Source organism: Marmota monax, unplaced genomic scaffold (assembly GCF_021218885.2).
Source record: "Marmota monax isolate L192 unplaced genomic scaffold, Marmota_monax_Labrador192_F-V1.1 WCK01_AAM20220418_F8-fsc00060, whole genome shotgun sequence".
NCBI classification, from domain to species: Eukaryota; Metazoa; Chordata; class Mammalia; order Rodentia; family Sciuridae; genus Marmota; species Marmota monax.
The window spans coordinates 10,916,503-10,932,480 of NW_026692826.1; the positions used below are offsets into that span (position 1 = coordinate 10,916,503).

At 59.3% G+C, this 15,978-nt stretch overlaps 1 protein-coding gene across 3 annotated transcripts in view; it reads left to right on the forward strand.

Annotated features, from left to right (window-relative positions):
- Ctdp1 (CTD phosphatase subunit 1) overlaps positions 1-15,932 on the forward strand; it is a 42,715-nt gene extending 26,783 nt beyond the window's left edge. For all 3 annotated transcript variants that reach the window (XM_046448598.1, XM_046448600.1, XM_046448601.2), the window contains 3 exons: positions 8,319-8,481; positions 12,711-12,898; positions 15,186-15,932. In XM_046448598.1, coding sequence (XP_046304554.1) covers positions 8,319-8,481; positions 12,711-12,898; positions 15,186-15,327 — 493 coding nt within the window. In that variant the 3' untranslated portion in view covers positions 15,328-15,932. The remainder of the gene's footprint in view (positions 1-8,318; positions 8,482-12,710; positions 12,899-15,185) is intronic.
- Positions 15,933-15,978: the final 46 nt, after the last annotated feature.

Below are 15,978 nucleotides of genomic sequence, written 5' to 3' on the forward strand. Positions count from 1 at the left end.
GGCGTCCACCCCGTTAGGTGATCGTGTCAGCTGCCACGGCGTGGGCAGGGATGCTGAAGGTTGAGTTCAGTGTGTGCTGGCTCCTGGGCCGAGGGCAGCAACTCAGTTGGTGGGCACTGGGGCTCTTCTGTTCATTTCTCTGCCCCCTCTTGGGTTCCAGAACAGAAAGCAGAGAAACTTGTGTGGCCCTGCACGTGTGTCGGGTGCCCCCGGACAGCCCTGTGGGGTGGTGCTGCCTCTCTCTGATGCCCTCCAGGCCTAGCCTTGCAGGCCTGTTGTCCCCGGCCACCTGCCTGTTTTCACACACTCTGCGTGTGGGTCCTGGTGATCTGAAGCAGGCGGAACGTTTCCCAAAGTGGCCTCGGTGACACTTCACTGCTAAGGTGTGCTGAGACCACACAGCCAGAAAGACGACCCAGCCGGGGCCTTGGTTCAGGGTGGCTGCAGGGTGGCTCTCCTGCCTTCTGGATGTGGACAGGCCTAGCGCCACCTGGGGACACATTTTTATGCCTGAAAATGTCAGCTGCTGCTTACGTGCTGGTTCCTCCCAGTGTCCAAGCGTGGTCACTTGTGGTCACTGACCACAAGGGTCGTGGTCACACACTCTGCTTCCTGTGGCAGGGCTCTAGGCTCAGACTTGCTGCATGAAGTGGGTTCCGTGTCGGGGACGCTCTGGCAGTGTTACTGCAGCATGTGCCCTGTGAGCCGTGTCCCCACCCCAGGGAGCCACGCCCTAGCTGGAGCCCTGGTGCCGGGCTTTCTCTGTGGGGAGCGTTTGGGATTCTGGCCTGAAGAGCAGTTTCACTTGGTGCCGTCGAAGGCACTGGAGAGCAGCTCCCGGCCGCAGGGCTGTGCTCGCCCACGTGGCGTGGCCTCGCCGAGCCGAGCCGGTGGCAGTACCTTCCTGGGCTCAGGAGATTCGTGGTCGGGGTTAGGCCGTGAAAGCAGTGAGGAGGGCACAGAGGAGGAGCCCAGTGCACCCCAGACCTCCTGCCTGGTGGGACTGCCGCACCAGGAGCGGCTCCTTCAGTGACCAGTCAGGCAGAAGGGTCCGTGAAGTAAGCCGCGAGGTAGGAAATTCACAAGACTACTCCTCAGGAGAGCCTGTGGGGAGGGCTGTGGACCCTGTCCCGTGGGTCTTGAGCACTGGGGTTTCCATCCCCTGGGGATTGGCGTGCACCCACCCCGCTGTGCTCTGGGCCTGGGTTTTATGAAGTTGTGCAGCCGTGGCTGCGGGAGCACTGGCTCTTGGCGATTAGCTCCATCCACAGCCACCCCCTGCAGAGGTCGCAGGTCAGGCTGGATTAGCAGGCCTGGTCTTTCTGGTGGCCAGCTCCATCCTGGAGCTGCCACTTACCCTCTGCATACTCCAGCGTGGGTTCTGTGCCAACAGCCAGGACTGGCGCATGCCTGTGGCACTGTGGGATCTGGCCCCGGGTGCTGGTGTCTCAGTGGTAGGTGGTGCAGGGCCCTGCCCAAAGGGAAGTGCTTGGGCAGGGAAGAGCGGTGCCCTGAGTGGGTGCCTATGAAATTCAGGCCTCCACCCCAGTGTTAAGATGAAGTCATGGATTTTAGATCAGCCTCAGAACTCACACTTGCAGGTGCAGACGGGAGCCTGCCTGTTCCGAATGTGCTCCTCATGCCATGGGAAAGAGGTCACAGCTTCGCACTTTGGGTTTCTTAAGCACAAAAGCAGTTGTTGAATAACCCCGGGGTGTGTTTAAAGATCAGGTGCAGTTGTTTCTCGTCCGTTCAGCCCTGCCTGAAGCGTGTGTCTCAGTAGACAGGGATTCTAAGGGAAGTGGGAAGAAGTCATTGTGACTGAGAATAATTTGCGTAGGGTAAGCTGAGTAGAGCAGAGCATGTCTTTGTCCCTGGAACGGCTGGTAATGAAGGCGTAACTCGAGACAGTGACTGGCTGCAGGAGCAGTGTCCTCCGTGCCTGTCCCCAGCAGGGCCCAGCCACTGCTCTACCTGGAGAAGGGAATCGACCCCAAGGTGCTCGTGCTGTTCGTCATCACCAGCCTGTTGAGGTGCACGAGAGACAGTGATGTGGGCGGTCCAACTCACCACAGAGGATCAGACAGCCTGTTGCTCAGTCAGTCACGCCGTCTGTCAACACCGAGACCTACAGGAAGCAGCCTTTGTGTGCAGGTGGCACACGTCAGCGTTGATGGTTGAGAGCTGTTTCCAGACGCGACCACATGGCCCTTCTTCCCCTCCTGGTGCCTCACAGCACGGGGTACTGCAGGAGCTGCGGCCTGGGTACAGCCACCCTCTGGCCACGCCCCCCATGACCCAGGTGGTCAGGCTGGGCCTTCTCTCTGTGGGTGAGGGCATCAGCATGTTGCCCCCTGGCAGCACCTGGCAGCGCCCCTCAATCAAACTGGAGCCTCCCTGTTCTTTTGACACTGCACCTGCCGAGTCTCGCAGGTGGAGCAGATGCGTGTGCTGGCGCTCTCTGCACTGTGGGCCCCACACCTGCTGTGCCCCCTACACCTGCTGTGCCCCCTCTCCACCCTCCACAGAGGCCCAGTAACCGCCCCCGCCCTTTGCAACGGGAGCCCTCACCCCACCCCAGCCACCCACTGCTTCTTACGCCCCCACAGCCTGCACCTTGCCCACCTCCCCAGAGGCACCCGTGTGCCTGCCACAGTTCTGCAGAGGGCCACCCTCCCCCACCCAAGAATGATGGCCACTGCTGTTTGGGTCTAGAACCCTGGGTGGGCCCATTGTGACAGGGCTCCCGGTGGTACCCATGGTAGGCTGTCCTCTGAGCACATCCTCACCCAAGGCCGGGGAACTGTGAGTTTTTCCTGACTCTTCATGATATTTGTGGCTCTGGGCTGGGTCACTGGCTCTCCTGGAGACTCAGATGGGTGGGTGTGAGGTGCAGGACCTCATCAAAATCAAAACCTTTCCTGCCAAAGGCCCCGTGCAGAGGACGAGGCAGCGCAGGACAGACAGAGAAGACGACGGGCATGTGCAGAGCTCTGCAGGATAGCGGAAAGGGCAGGCCTCGGGGTCCCTGCAGCCAGCAGGTGGGCAGAAGTGCTGTGGTGGATGCAGTCAGCTCAGCCCACACCAGCTCCCTGGCTGCCTGGGCCCGGGGAGGAAGCCATGCTGCAGGACCTCTGGACACACTGAGACTGCACAGCTGAGCACGTGTGTCTGTGTGGTTGCACCTTTTATTGTGAAACCTTTCACATTACCTGCAGTGGAAGAAATGTCACACAGAGAGTCCTCGTGCCCTTGGCCAGCTCCAGTGACAGCGTCCTCCAGAACCCTGGAGCAGGCGGCACCCACGGGGCATGGCAGGAACACAGTCCCCGACAGCACCTACACCTTCCTGCTGCCCCTGGAACTGCCCTGCCTCATCCAGCCCTGGAGTTCAGCCCCTTGAAGAAGGTTGTCAAAAACAGGGCCCGGAGCCATGTGCCCTGGGGTCTGGCCTTTCACTTGCCGGTTCCCCTGGAGGTCAGTGGGTGTGGCTGCCTGGACAGTGCCCCCTGGTCAGCACCCAGTCACTGCCAGCCCTCTGGGGGTACCTGGGCTGTGCCCAGAGTATCTGTTGTTCCCCATGCAGCTAAGGTCTGGCGTTGCTCTGCCATGCAGGGGTGGGCTGTGTGGCAGCTGTGTGGCACTGTGCGGCACTGTGCCCTTGCAGAGGCTGACCACTTCCGCCCACCTGCTGGCTGCAGGGACACCGAGACCTGCCCTTTCCCTGGCGGCTCTGGCTGCTTCCCTGCAGAGCTCTGTCTTCTCTGTCCTGCGCTGCCTGGTCCTCCCCACGGGGTCTTGGCAGGAAAGATTCTGATTTGGACGCCGTCCTGCCTCTCCAGCTCCCCCCCCCCTTGTGCTTTCCCTGCTGCCTGTTGGCCTAGCCAAGCCCTAGGTCCCAACAGTGCCCTCTGCTGGTCATTCAGGAAGTTACAGATGAGGGCCTCGCTAAGTGGCTGAGGCTGGCCTGGAACTTTTGATGCTCTTGGCCCAGCCTCCTGAGCTGCTGGGATGACAGGCGTGGCCGGCACCTGCTACATCTGTGCCGCTCAGACTCCACCTCACTCAGTGGCCTGCAGCTCCCCTTCCTTGGCTGCCTGATGCCGCCTGCAGTTGGTGTGGGCCTGCAGCGTGTCTCCAGTCTGTCTGTCCCCTTGGCCTGTGGAACCTGACCTTCCCCTCAGTCCAGGGCGACGGCTGGACTTAGGGTGGTGGAGCTGCAGGTGTCTGCAGGTGCTCTCTTGGGTTGGGCAGGGTCCCTCCTGTGAGTTCGTCACTGGTGGGTTCTGGATTTTGTGACCGTGTGGTTTTGCAGCTCTGCAGACTGTTACTGCATGGAGCATATTGATTGGCTTAAAGGATCCACACAGCCCTGCTCCCTGGGTCTGGTGGTGGTGTCCTTGGTGGGGAGCAGACTCGCCCGGTGAGGCAGGCGGGTACGTGTCGGCCCACCCACGAGACAGGAGAAGACTGCCCGGGTGTACGTGGTGGCAGTCTCGAGGGAAACCACCGGGGTTCCTTGGGGAAGCTCTCCAGGTCACCTGCTTCGCACTAGGCAGGGCTATGTCATGTGTCACTCTGCCCTGTTCTGCCGGTTCTCCTGGAGTGTGACGATGTCGTGTGTCACTCTGCCCTGTTCTCCCGGTTCTCCTGGAGTGTGACGATGTCGTGTGTCACTCTGCCCTGTTCTCCCGGTTCTCCTGGAGTGTGACGATGTCGTGTGTCACTCTGCCCTGTTCTGCCGGTTCTCCTGGAGTGTGACGATGTCGTGTGTCACTCTGCCCTGTTCTGCCGGTTCTCCTGGAGTGTGACGATGTCGTGTGTCACTCTGCCCTGTTCTGCCGGTTCTCCTGGAGTGTGACGATGTCGTGTGTCACTCTGCCCTGTTCTGCCGGTTCTCCTGGAGTGTGACGATGTCGTGTGTCACTCTGCCCTGTTCTGCTGGTTCTCCTGGAGAGTCTGATGTCATGGGCCTTTAAGGGACCAGGTATCGGCTCTGCCTTCTGTGTGGCTCTCTTCTGTTCCTCGCCTTCGCTGTCTTCTTTCCCGTTTTTCTTTTTTTTTTTTTTAATATAGTTTTAAACAATTGTTGGACCTTTGTTTTAATTATTTTATTCATGTGTGGTGCTGAGAACCAGACCCACGGCCTCACCCGCTAAGCAAGCGCTCTGCCATGGAGCCCCAGCCCAGCTCTGGACTTGATCAGTCAGAAGTGACTCAGACCTTCAGTGAGGCAGTCTGTGCCCTTGCACCCGGCCACACAGAGGGTCCCTTGAGGGTCTCCTCACCCTTCCTGTGCCCTTCAGGGCTCCCTCACACTCCCACGGCAAGGTCCACCATGGGGACCTTTGTCACGTTCCTCATGACTAGACCACTGGGTCACTCCAGGGGAACTGGGCTGCACAAAATTCCTTTGGGTCCTGTGATGCTCCTCTGACTTAAGGGTGGCAGAAAGGGAGCCCGTGCTGAACCTTTTATTGAGGAGAAGCCATTCCAACGAGGCAAGGGGTCAGGTTTCAGGGGCTTGAGTCTGGTTTTGTGATGCCTGCTGTCAGCGGGTTGACTGACATGTAGGAAGGCCACACCCAAGGGCAGAGCAAGAGCAGGGGACACACAAAGGGGTTTCCCTGGAACGTTCTATCCCAAACAGGGCACAGGGGTAATATCACAAGGAACAAGGGAGAGTAGCTCGATTCACGGGCAGCACACCTATGTCTGAAGATGCGTCCTCAAACCTCTGGGACAGGGCAGTGCCAGGTCATGACGAGACGTGGTGACAGTGAAATCCTGTCCACTCCAGGACGAAGATGCAGTCATTCAGAGTGGCTCCCCACAGACCTCTGTTTCTCCTCATCAAAAGCGTCTCGAGCTTCTCTGCTCCCGACACGTTTTCGAGTTAGGCCCCTCTTTGCAGTGCCCTGGAGCGCCTCAGCCTCCGTGCCTCTGCTGGAGTGGGCAGCCCGTGCTCTTCAGTCTGCTGCTGTTCAGGGCTCTCTACTCCTGGGAGTTCAGTGTGGTGTGTGTTGTGTTGTGCTTGGGGGTTTGTGCTCTCAGATGCTCATCTTTTGCCAAATTAGGGCTATTTCCCGCTTTTCTGTGGGCCAGCTCTGCCTCCACCAGGACCCTGAGTCAGTGTCACCTCGCGTCATCTCAGAACTACACTCCCTTTTCCTCTTTGGCTGCTGGCTTTGTTTTTCAGAGAGGTGATTCTGTTAGAAGCTGAACTCACTGGCAGTTTTCTTCTGTCACCCCCATTTTGCTGTCATGCCCGTCCTTTGCTTTTTGTTGTTGTTTTCATCGCATTTTTTGGTTTTGGGATCTCTTTTCGTTCTATTTATTTACTTACTTATTTTTGCTGAGGCTCTGCATTTTTCCATTTAGCTCAGGTGTGTTTGTGATGACTTGAGGAAGCATGTTCATCATGGATGGTTAGAATCTTTGTCAGACGACTGTGTCATCCTGGAGTTGGCCTCTGTTGATTGTAGTTTCCATGAGTTCCACACTGTGCTGTTCTTGAATGACAGATGACTCTGATTGGGTCCTCAGGCTTCCCGTCACCTCAGGGGATGAGGGTTATAGAATCCTCCATCCTACTGATGCCAACTCCGTGGTGGAAGTAGAAGTGGAGGCAGCACCTGTTCTTGCAGGGGTGGGCGTCAGGCCCGCCTGCTGACGCCCAAGGTGGGGTGGGGGGCCTCTGTCACTGGGAGACAGCTGTGGGGGTCCCTGTTACCATGGGGGATGAGCCCTAACTCTCCCCTGGGCTGCCTCTGACACTGCAGATGGAGTGGGAAGGGCCTTGCTTCCTCCCCCAGGTGGGGTGGACGCTGGGCTCCTGTGTCCCTGCTCTACCTTCTCTGAGCCCCAACCCAGGGGTGTTGGGGTCCTTACAGTATTTGGCTGTGGTGGAGCAGTTATTTTCTAAACAACTTTAAATACTGATTTTAAAAGTAACACCAAACCATTATATGTTAACATAACGAAAATACCAAATATGCTGAAGTCAAAAAGAAATGTTATCAGAGTGACATGTTTTACCCTTTGTGAATCACTTTGGCTTAGTGTTTAGGTAGAAATGCACAAATCTGTCCTGCCCCAGAGGTGCTGCTGGGGAGAGAGGGAGAACTGGGCAAGGGCCCCGGGAGGCCCGGGAGGCCGTGGTTTGGTAGCTGATCTGTGTTGTCTTTGGGTCAAGGAGGGGCATGGTTTTCCTGTCTTGCAACCCTGCAACTGCACCAGGACAGTTTACCTGGGTGGCCATGCGTCCACACTTGGCCTCAGCCCCTCTGACCTGAAGAGCAGCACTCTTCCAGCTGTCCCAGTAGACACTCTTGTTCTTACATTCCATCTTCAATCAAAACAGCTTTTCTAAATGGCAGCATGATGCGTTTATTTTTAGTTAAAAGAGAGCTTCTGCTTTTGAGCTCTGTGCATGTTCGGCTCTGGGGTTGTGGGTGTGAGGGCAGTGGGCAGTGGTGGTGTCCCCCAGGTGAAGCCCCAGTCACACGTCTGTCGGTACCTGTGAGGAGGACAGCGACCTGGAGTCCAGCTTCTGACGAGGCAGAGGTCGCACTTCTCAGAGCTGCAGACAGAAGCCTGGTCCTCCCACCCGTGTGTGGGTGGGCCAGCACAGGTGCTCCTCCTAGCCTTGAGGCTGTGAGCAGGCCTCAGTGCCTAGGCCGTGCTGCTCGTACTGACCAGCCTGGGGGGCACGGCCCAGCCCTGGGAGAAGCGACGAGTAGCAGGGGAGATGGTGCTGCCTGTTTTCCTGGGGTCTGCCCTACGTTCTGAGAGTCGTGAGCGTGCCTGGAAAGGAGTTGGGGGGAGCCACACCTCTGGGCAGAAGTGCGTCAGCGGGAGAGCAGCAGCTTCCCGTGGGCGGGTTCCGCAGGAGAGCCTGGGGCTGGTGGGGCTGCGCAGACGCGCCCCTGAAGCAGGGGCCTGGTGATGTGGTGCCACTGTCTGTGACTAGGTGGCTCCACCCCTTGGCCCACTCATGATTCACCGTTGTACGGAGGTCTTTCGTCGCCTGGTGGATGTAAATGCCGCTTTCTCCACTTGCTTTCTGCTGTGTCTTTGGGCTCTGGGGCTTCACTTGAGCTCAGTGGCGCCTCCTGGTGGTTGCTGGGAAGCTGTCCCTCCTCCCGTGAGCGGGGCCAGGCTGAGCCCTGTGGCAGGCCACTTTGCTGGTGCAAGGCAAACATGAGCCGCGGGGCCTAGCCCAGGAGCAGTGCCCAGTGTAGTGAGCACGACACTGCGTGTGTGCCCCTGGTGCCACCAGCTGCCTTCCTCACACAGCACTGTGACATTCCTTTCAGAGCCGTCCAGCCACAGCAGCCGCAGATGTTTGGTGAAGAGCTGCCTGACGTGCGGGACGGAGAACGGCCCAGCCCTGCTAGGAGGAAGCGGCAGCCCAGCATGTCGGAGACCATGCCGCTGTACACACTGTGCAGGGAGGACCTGGAGAGCATGGACAAGGAGGTGAGCGGCTGTGCGGGAGCTGCAGCCAGTGCTCGCACAGGTGTGCACAGGTGTGCCCGTCGTCATCCCGAGCTTCCTGCACAACGGTGCCCACCAGCTGCACCCCAGACAGCCAGGCCTGGGCGCTGGCCATGGTCTCAGCCCGCTTCACCCCCACCCCAGACTTGTGGCCTTGTCTGGAGAGACTTCCCGTCACCAAGGTGAGGGGCAGGTGCCTCTGGCACCTGTGGGCAGAGCCGGGTTGACACTCAGCACCCTGAAACCCTGTGCCAGGACACCCTGCTGGGCAAGCGAGGACCCCCTTGAGCCCCGGGTTGCCGTGGGCAGCACAGTGACTCTGAGGGCAGTTTCTGGTTGTGTCCTTGACCCCGAGCAGGCCTCAGCAGCATGCAGAGTCAGCTCACCTGCTTCCTTGCAGGAGCAACAGTGGCAGGACTCCAGACCCACTGTGAGCTAGAGAAAGAAGGCGTGGTCAGCATTCACCTTCTCCTGGCTTCCCTTAAGACCAGCCCCAGCCTCATGCCACCACGCCCCTCCTGGGGTTACAGGCCGGCCCCCGTGGAAGCTCCCAGCCTGCCAAGTGTTTTGGGGTGGTCTGCATGCTGGGCGCGTGCTGGTGAATGGCCCCTGCCTGTCCTCACTGTCCTGCCACGTGGTCTGGCTGGAGCATCCACCTGCACCCCACGCTGCTGTCAGGAAGTACAAAGGGGCATTGAAGGAGGAAAATGGGTTGTGCTTACTTTCAACTGTAGCAGAAAGTGCAGGAGGTTAAATCCAGGATGGTGTCTCATCAGTAGCCCAGTTTTCTGTCACCTTAACGGCACTTGGTCCTCTGAGGACTGAACCTTCTCTAGTGTGCTGAATCTCTCCATGTACCACTGTCAGCTCACCGTGGCTCCTCTGCCCTCACCTAGGCAGCTTTCTCTGGGAACAGCGTCTGCATCCCTTTGGGCACAGGTAGTGAGGGCCCATGGAGCCAGAAGGAAGTCACCCATCCTACCCTCCACCTCCAGAAGGTCCTGAGTGTCAGCCCGTCGATTGCCCGGTGGATGACAGCCACCTACAGGCCTAACAGACCTCAGATCCAGTCCCTAGATCCCAGGTCAGGGGTGTCTGGGGCTCCCTGACTCCCAGGTTGCTTCGGTCTTTAGCCTTCAGATAACTCCCCAGAGCCTGGGGGAGCCGTGGAGAAGCAAGGTCAGACCAGGCATGGCACCAGGGCCCAGGACCTACTGCCCTGGTGGCACCTAGGTGCTGCCCGGGCCTGTGTTCGCCGGCTGCACCTGCCAGCCTTCTCCCCCTCTCCCAGCCAAGCACACCCCGATTCCATGTTTGTCAGGTCTGAGGCTGCTGGGGAGACCCTGTGTGGAGGAGCAGGCAGCAGCTCTGAACTGACCGCGGTCCACTTTGGCACATGACCATACAGCTGGCCATTCTGCGCCATGTAAAATCCTCTAGTGGGGCCAGGTAACTGAGTGTTCACCCCACATGACCAAAGGTCAACAGTGCTGTCCCTCAGGCAAGCATTTGGTGATAACAGGAAGACACCAGAGCGGGGTACTGCCTAGCTGGCAGGGTGAAGCAGACCCCTGAGTCCCCAGGCAGATGGATGGGGGTCTGCTCAGGATCCCACTGGGTGTGGGTCTCCTGGCTTTTCCTCCTGTGTTTCCCAGCCCCACCCACACAGCAAATGCTCAAAGCTACAGGGCCAACCCTGGGAACCAGTGCAGGTGTGCTGGGGGTTCCTGGTTTGGGTTGGGGGTTGGTTCTCTCTCTCTTCCTGGCTCTGCCCCAAGGCCAGCCCCCAATCACAGCTGTACAGCCAGCTTCACGCCACACAGGAACCTGAAACTCAGGAAGCTTCCTGCTGGCCAGCAGAGCCCAAGGGGTATCCTGTGTCCTGTGATCAGAGAGGAGTGGACACTTGGACAGCACCTGTAGTGCTCTGGGTCATCTTGGGGAACCTGGGCAGGGTCCCCTCGTGCTGGCTCTGAGGTACAATCCCAAGAGCATGGCAGAGAACCTGTGGCCCTAAGACTGACCCAGGCCACAGTTGCCTAGCCCTCCAAGGCACTTGGGACCACACTGGCATTCAGAGACCATGGAGCGGTGGAGCCTGTCCATGGGGCAGTCAGTGCTGTGCAAGGAATGCTGGGGAGTGTGCTGCCGCGGCAGCTCTGAGACGACCCGGCCAGAACTGTGCAGAGCTCACAGGTCCACCCTTCCTGGGGGCAGACCGTCCTGAGGTGAAAGGTCAGGCAGCAGGTCTCAACCCAGATGCAGGAGCCACAGAGGTGAAATACACCAGGCAGAGCAGAGTTGCTGAAGGTCGGCAGTGGACTTCCCTCAACCACCTGAGTCGTCCGACCTCAAGGAGCAAGGATAGGCTAGGAGGAAAGACTGACCACGGCGATCTCTGCGCAACAGTGGCAGCTGGCATTGTGTCCCGGAGTCCCCAGGGAGAGAAGGGAGGCGGCTAAGTGTCTCCTGAGGCCAGAGATGTCAGAGCAGCTTGTCATCTTCCTGCTCAGGGTCCTCCCTGTGCCGTGGGCACTGCTGACACTGCAGGCCGTCTCCAAGACTCTTGACAGTCACTGGCAGGTCAGAATCTACCCAGTGACTGGAACCAGCCCCGCCCGTGGCACTGTGGTGTCCAGGTTTGAAGCTGAGGTTCAGAACCACGGGACACAGCCACAGGTGGTGTTCAAGAACCTGTTACTGACAGGTTTCCTGTGTCACGGTCTGATGGATACTGCCCAGCCACAGTCCCCAAGAACAGTCTCCGGTGAGCCACAGTCCCCAAGAACAGTCTCCGGTCAGCCGTGACCCAGGCATAGAGGCTTTTAACCGCTTTAAATGCTGAGCCCCAAGGTGAATGGTTCCCTGGGCAGTCACGGCTTCCTCCTTAGATCAGGTGTTGACTCCGTTCTAATTTTTCTTTCATTGATAAGTATTTTACAAGAATGCTGTGATCACTCTTTGGGTTCTGAATATTTACCTTTTGAAAGTTTTAGTTTAAGTTTTCTGAAATACGAAAATCCATATGCAAAAAAGAAATCAAGGTTCTGTTTTGTTTTATAAAAGATTTGGCCACACTCCTCTAAGTAGAGAGCTCTTCAGGGAGTCTCAGTGTGATCTGCCCAAGCCATTTTTGGCACAGATGTGCCGCCTACAGCTAACTAGCGTCTGCATGGTCTTAAATCCTGCCGAAGGCACTTTCTCATGCCTCAAGTTTGGGGGTTTTTTTCCCGTTCATCATTAAAGTTCCTCTTTGGCCTTTGAAGTATTTTCTGTTGGTAAAAATGTCCTCTCAGTCGGTGTCATTCCACTTAAAAACCCATGCTGGCCCTATGTCAGGTGTCCGTGTGGCACACAGATGACCACAGATTCAGCAACTTAGCACAACCCCATTTTTTGAGTCACTGCTTCCAGGCTGGGAAGTGGAGCTCAGGGAGCACATCCTCTGCACACAGTAGGTCACCCTCAGGGCTGGCACACTGACAGCGTCCTGTGCCCAGGACCCTCTGCCACAGGGTCCATGCTGGAGGTAAACGCCCCTGGTGGGCAGCTGAACACCGGCCTCTCTGCCTTGTGCACCCACCTGTCTTTCCAGTCCTCTTTCCACCCGGTGGGTGCACGCCTCAACCCTGGGGCCAGCATGCCACGGCTAGGCCCGGTTCTGTGCTTACCTGCAGCAGGGCAGCCATACGGCCGCTCCATGCGTCAGACTGAGCAAGGGTCCTTGAATCACGGTCCCTCCCCATCTCTCCCTCCTCCGGGCACCTCTCCTCTGCATTTCCTGCTGTTTCTCTTGGCCCTGTCCTCAGGAGTCGGCAGGGTCTGCCCCTCCTTGCCACTGCTCTGGCACATCCCAGACTTGAGGTGGGGGGGGGGGAAGCAGGTGAGCAGAGCAGACGGCCAGGCGGCTGCACCCAGGCCCCAGCTGAGCTTCCCCGGGAAGCCGGCTCAGGGCCCTGCACCTCTCCGACCCGGGCATCCCTCACAAGCGTGCTACTCACATGCTCCCGGACTCCAGGGCCTGCAGGAAGCCGTCATCCCCTTGTGTGCGGCCGGGGTCTCCCCTGCTCTCGCGGCCTGGCTTAGTCTCCAGTGAGGGAAAGCAGAGCTGCGGGTCAGGCCTGCTGCAGGGTGGACGTGCCTGCTCTGGCAGGGGGTAGCCAGGGCCTTCCACAAAGCTCGCGCAGGCCCTGACTCTGAGCCATTGGCAGGTGGATGACATCCTCGGGGAAGGCAGTGACGACAGCGACAGTGAGAAGAGGAGGCCAGAGGAACAGGATGAGGACCGGGAGGGTGCAGCACGGCCCCGGGAGCCCAAGGCCCCCAGCGCCCAGAGGGGCCCACCGCTGGGACCAGCCTCGTCCAGCGACCGGAGCACTGCGGGCGCCCGCGGTCCCAGGTCAGTGTGGGAGGTGGCTGCAGGCCAGCGAGGGCAGCGGAGCCGGCGGCAGGAGGGGGCCAGGAGTGCGTTCTGCTGTGGTCAGGAGTGTTTGGAGCACCCTCACAGCTGCTGTTGGGAGAGGCCTGGTGTCCAACAGAGGCTGTCCCTCCGATGGCGTTCCTCACACTGGCATTGAGAGCACGGCTTCTTGGGAACGTGGGTCTTTGCCACGTTTCTTGGTAGCCATGTCCCCTTCAGGATGTCCTGTGTGCAGAGCGTGTGGAGTGCCCACAGTCCAGCCCACAAAAGCCACACTGTCCTCTTCTGGGTGCTAAGTGGGGAAGGGGAGCCCCAGGGGCCATGAGATGCCAGCACCGTGGTCCGCTGTGCTGACCTATGGTGGCTCTGGCTGTGGCCCCTATCAGCAGAGGAACTGCACGTGCCTTCCACTGAGGCCCGCAGGAGGCAATGACCCAGGCCGCTGGGGAGACCAAGGCCTCTAGAGTCCAGGGAGGGCTCCCCCATCCACCGCGTCCCTGGCAGTGGACAACAGCAGGAAAGGGCCTGGGCTTTACTGCAGTGAATGCTCTCGTGACGCCTCTGCAGGGACGGGGTGGGCAAGGCTCTGGTCTCAGCTCTGGTGCTTGCCACAGGGTCTTGGGCAGACTGCCCAGCCGCTCCGCCTGTCCAGCCTGCAGTCACCCCTGGCTTCCTGCTGTCACTCTGAGCTGGGCTGTGAAGCCAGGTGTGGCACAGCGGGCGTTCAGGCACAGGTGGCTCAGCTATGCCGGCTGCACTTGGACTTCTCAGCCCAGCGGTGCAGGGACCTGCCCTGTCCACCCACTGGCTCCTCAGACAGGGGGGTTGACGCTGCAGTTGTGTTTTACTTTGCACTGAGGGTTCAGGATGGCTTTAGAACCTGAGACCAGAGGCAGGGAGTGCCCTGTGGGACTGGGCCACTGGCGGGCCCCCTGTGTGCAGGAGTGAGCTCGCTGTGCTGGGCCTGTCCCCCGTCAGCAGCAGGTTCTGTGCCTCCCAGATGTGGGGATCTCGCCCTTTCAGCCAGGAGTGGGAAAGCAGTGCTCTCTGGCTGCACTGATCCTGTTATGGGGTGTGGAACCAAAAGCAGATGGCATCTCTGTTTGAAACGAAGTAAAACGTCTTCAAGGTCTTACAGGGGCTCCACTGTTTGTGCTGCGTGGCACGTTCCTTGGCTGCAGCGCCCTCTCAGGGAGGCCAGAGCACAGTGCCTGCAGGAGACCCTGCGAGCAGCTGGCATGGCCCAGTTACCCCCTCATCGTGGGGTGAAATCATGGTGCACGTAGCTGGGGCCCCGGAGCCTGCAGGACTGTGGGAAGAGGGTGTCTGTCTACGGCTCGGGCTGGCTCTTTAGGGACCACGGCCTAGGAAATATCTTGGGTGTCATCTGCAAGTTCTACTGAACAGGGTTGATCTGCAGTGCTCAGTTAAAATAAAACAACCCCCTAATGGCCCTGCTGTCCCCTGGTGCCGCTGATGCCTGAGGCACTCGTCGGGGGTGGTTTTTAACAGCTGCCCCAGGAGGTGAGTCTTGGGGAAAGGCGATGGGTATGGTGTCAGCCTCCTGTGCTGCTGGCCCACAGCGGGCAGCGGGCTTTCCTCTGGTGGTGCCCTGTGGACATGCTGCTCTCATTCATGCTGACCCCAGACTGCCAGCTGAGCTGTGGGCCGTGGGTAGGGGTTTGCATCCCTGTGTGGGTGGGGAATAGTCAGCCCTGCCTGGCGCAGCCTGCTGTGGACGAGGGGTTGCTGGCAGAGGTGGCAGAGCACGTGCAGGCACCTCCGCAGGACGCCACTGTACGGGGCTCTTTTCTCTTGTTCACCCTGACAAGCCATGCCACCTGGCTCCTGGGCAGCTGCAAGGCCCTGCTCAGACACCTCCTCCCCCTGCAGCCTGGGAGCTGTCCCAGATCCCTGTCAGGGGCTGCCCTACACAGCCAGGCCAGCCCATGGTCCTGCGCCCACTGCTGTCTGAAGTCCCTTTGGGGAGGTACAAAGGCCCAGCCTGAGAGTCAGCTGTCCTGACGGGTGTCGGAGGCTCGGGTCCTCTGCTCACACACACCTCCAGATGCAGGCCCAGCCCAGGGCTGATCCCATGTGGACACCCAAGCGCCTCAGCCACGGAGTGGGTGCCTCAGGGTCTGTGGCTGTACCGTGGAGCTGGCTATCCCTCGCCTGTGCGGGTGCAGACTGCAGACGGGCAGCGCCGGCTGCATGCCTGCCCATGGCCTGGGTCTCAGCGCAGTTCTGCTCCCCTTCTCTTCAGAGGCCACAAGAGAAAGCTGAATGAGGAGGACGCTGCCAGCGAGTCCAGCAAGGAGTCCAGCAATGAGGACGAGGAGGGCAGCAGCTCCGAGGCGGACGAGATGGCGGCGGCACTCGAGGCGGAGCTGAGTGAGCTGATGTGACGGGCCGCCCCGGCCCAGCCCCGCCCCGCTCAGGTCCCTTCTCCAGAGAGACGCATACTGTGCAGAGCTCTGCATCCAGAAACACATTATTTTGCAGAAACAGGTGTTTTTAAGAAGTTTCACTATAGGAAAGTCTACTTTTTTACGTGACGGAGTGCTGCAGGGCGCTGCTGTGCTGTGCCAAAGAGCTCAGCAGAGCCGCGTCGTCGGGCAGCGGGAGTCGGTGGCTCGGTCACACCGTAGGGTGGGCTTGGGGATCCCCCTGTGTGCCCCAGCACATCACTTAGGGGCACCCGAGGAGACTGGGTGACCGTGTACAGGAGCCTGGTGTCTGGTGCTTCGCCACCGGAGCTGTCAGAACGCCAAAGGCTAAGCGGACAGAGCAGCACGCTGCGTGCACAGGTCACGGGCCTGAGCCCCAGCCAGCCTCGGAGGCCCGGAGTCGGGGCTGCCCTGCTCGCCGAGGGCGTCGTGATGAGAGGACCTCCCTTTTCCTGGGTGGCCTTGTGCTTCTTTGAGAGATCTGATGTAGAGTTTTTGTATACCGATTTCATATCTGACCCACCAAACAGATTCTTTCATTTAATAAAAATCCTTTTTGTACATCCTGTTCTCTCTCTGGTGCATTTTGGCAGAGAGCAGCCCCCTGCT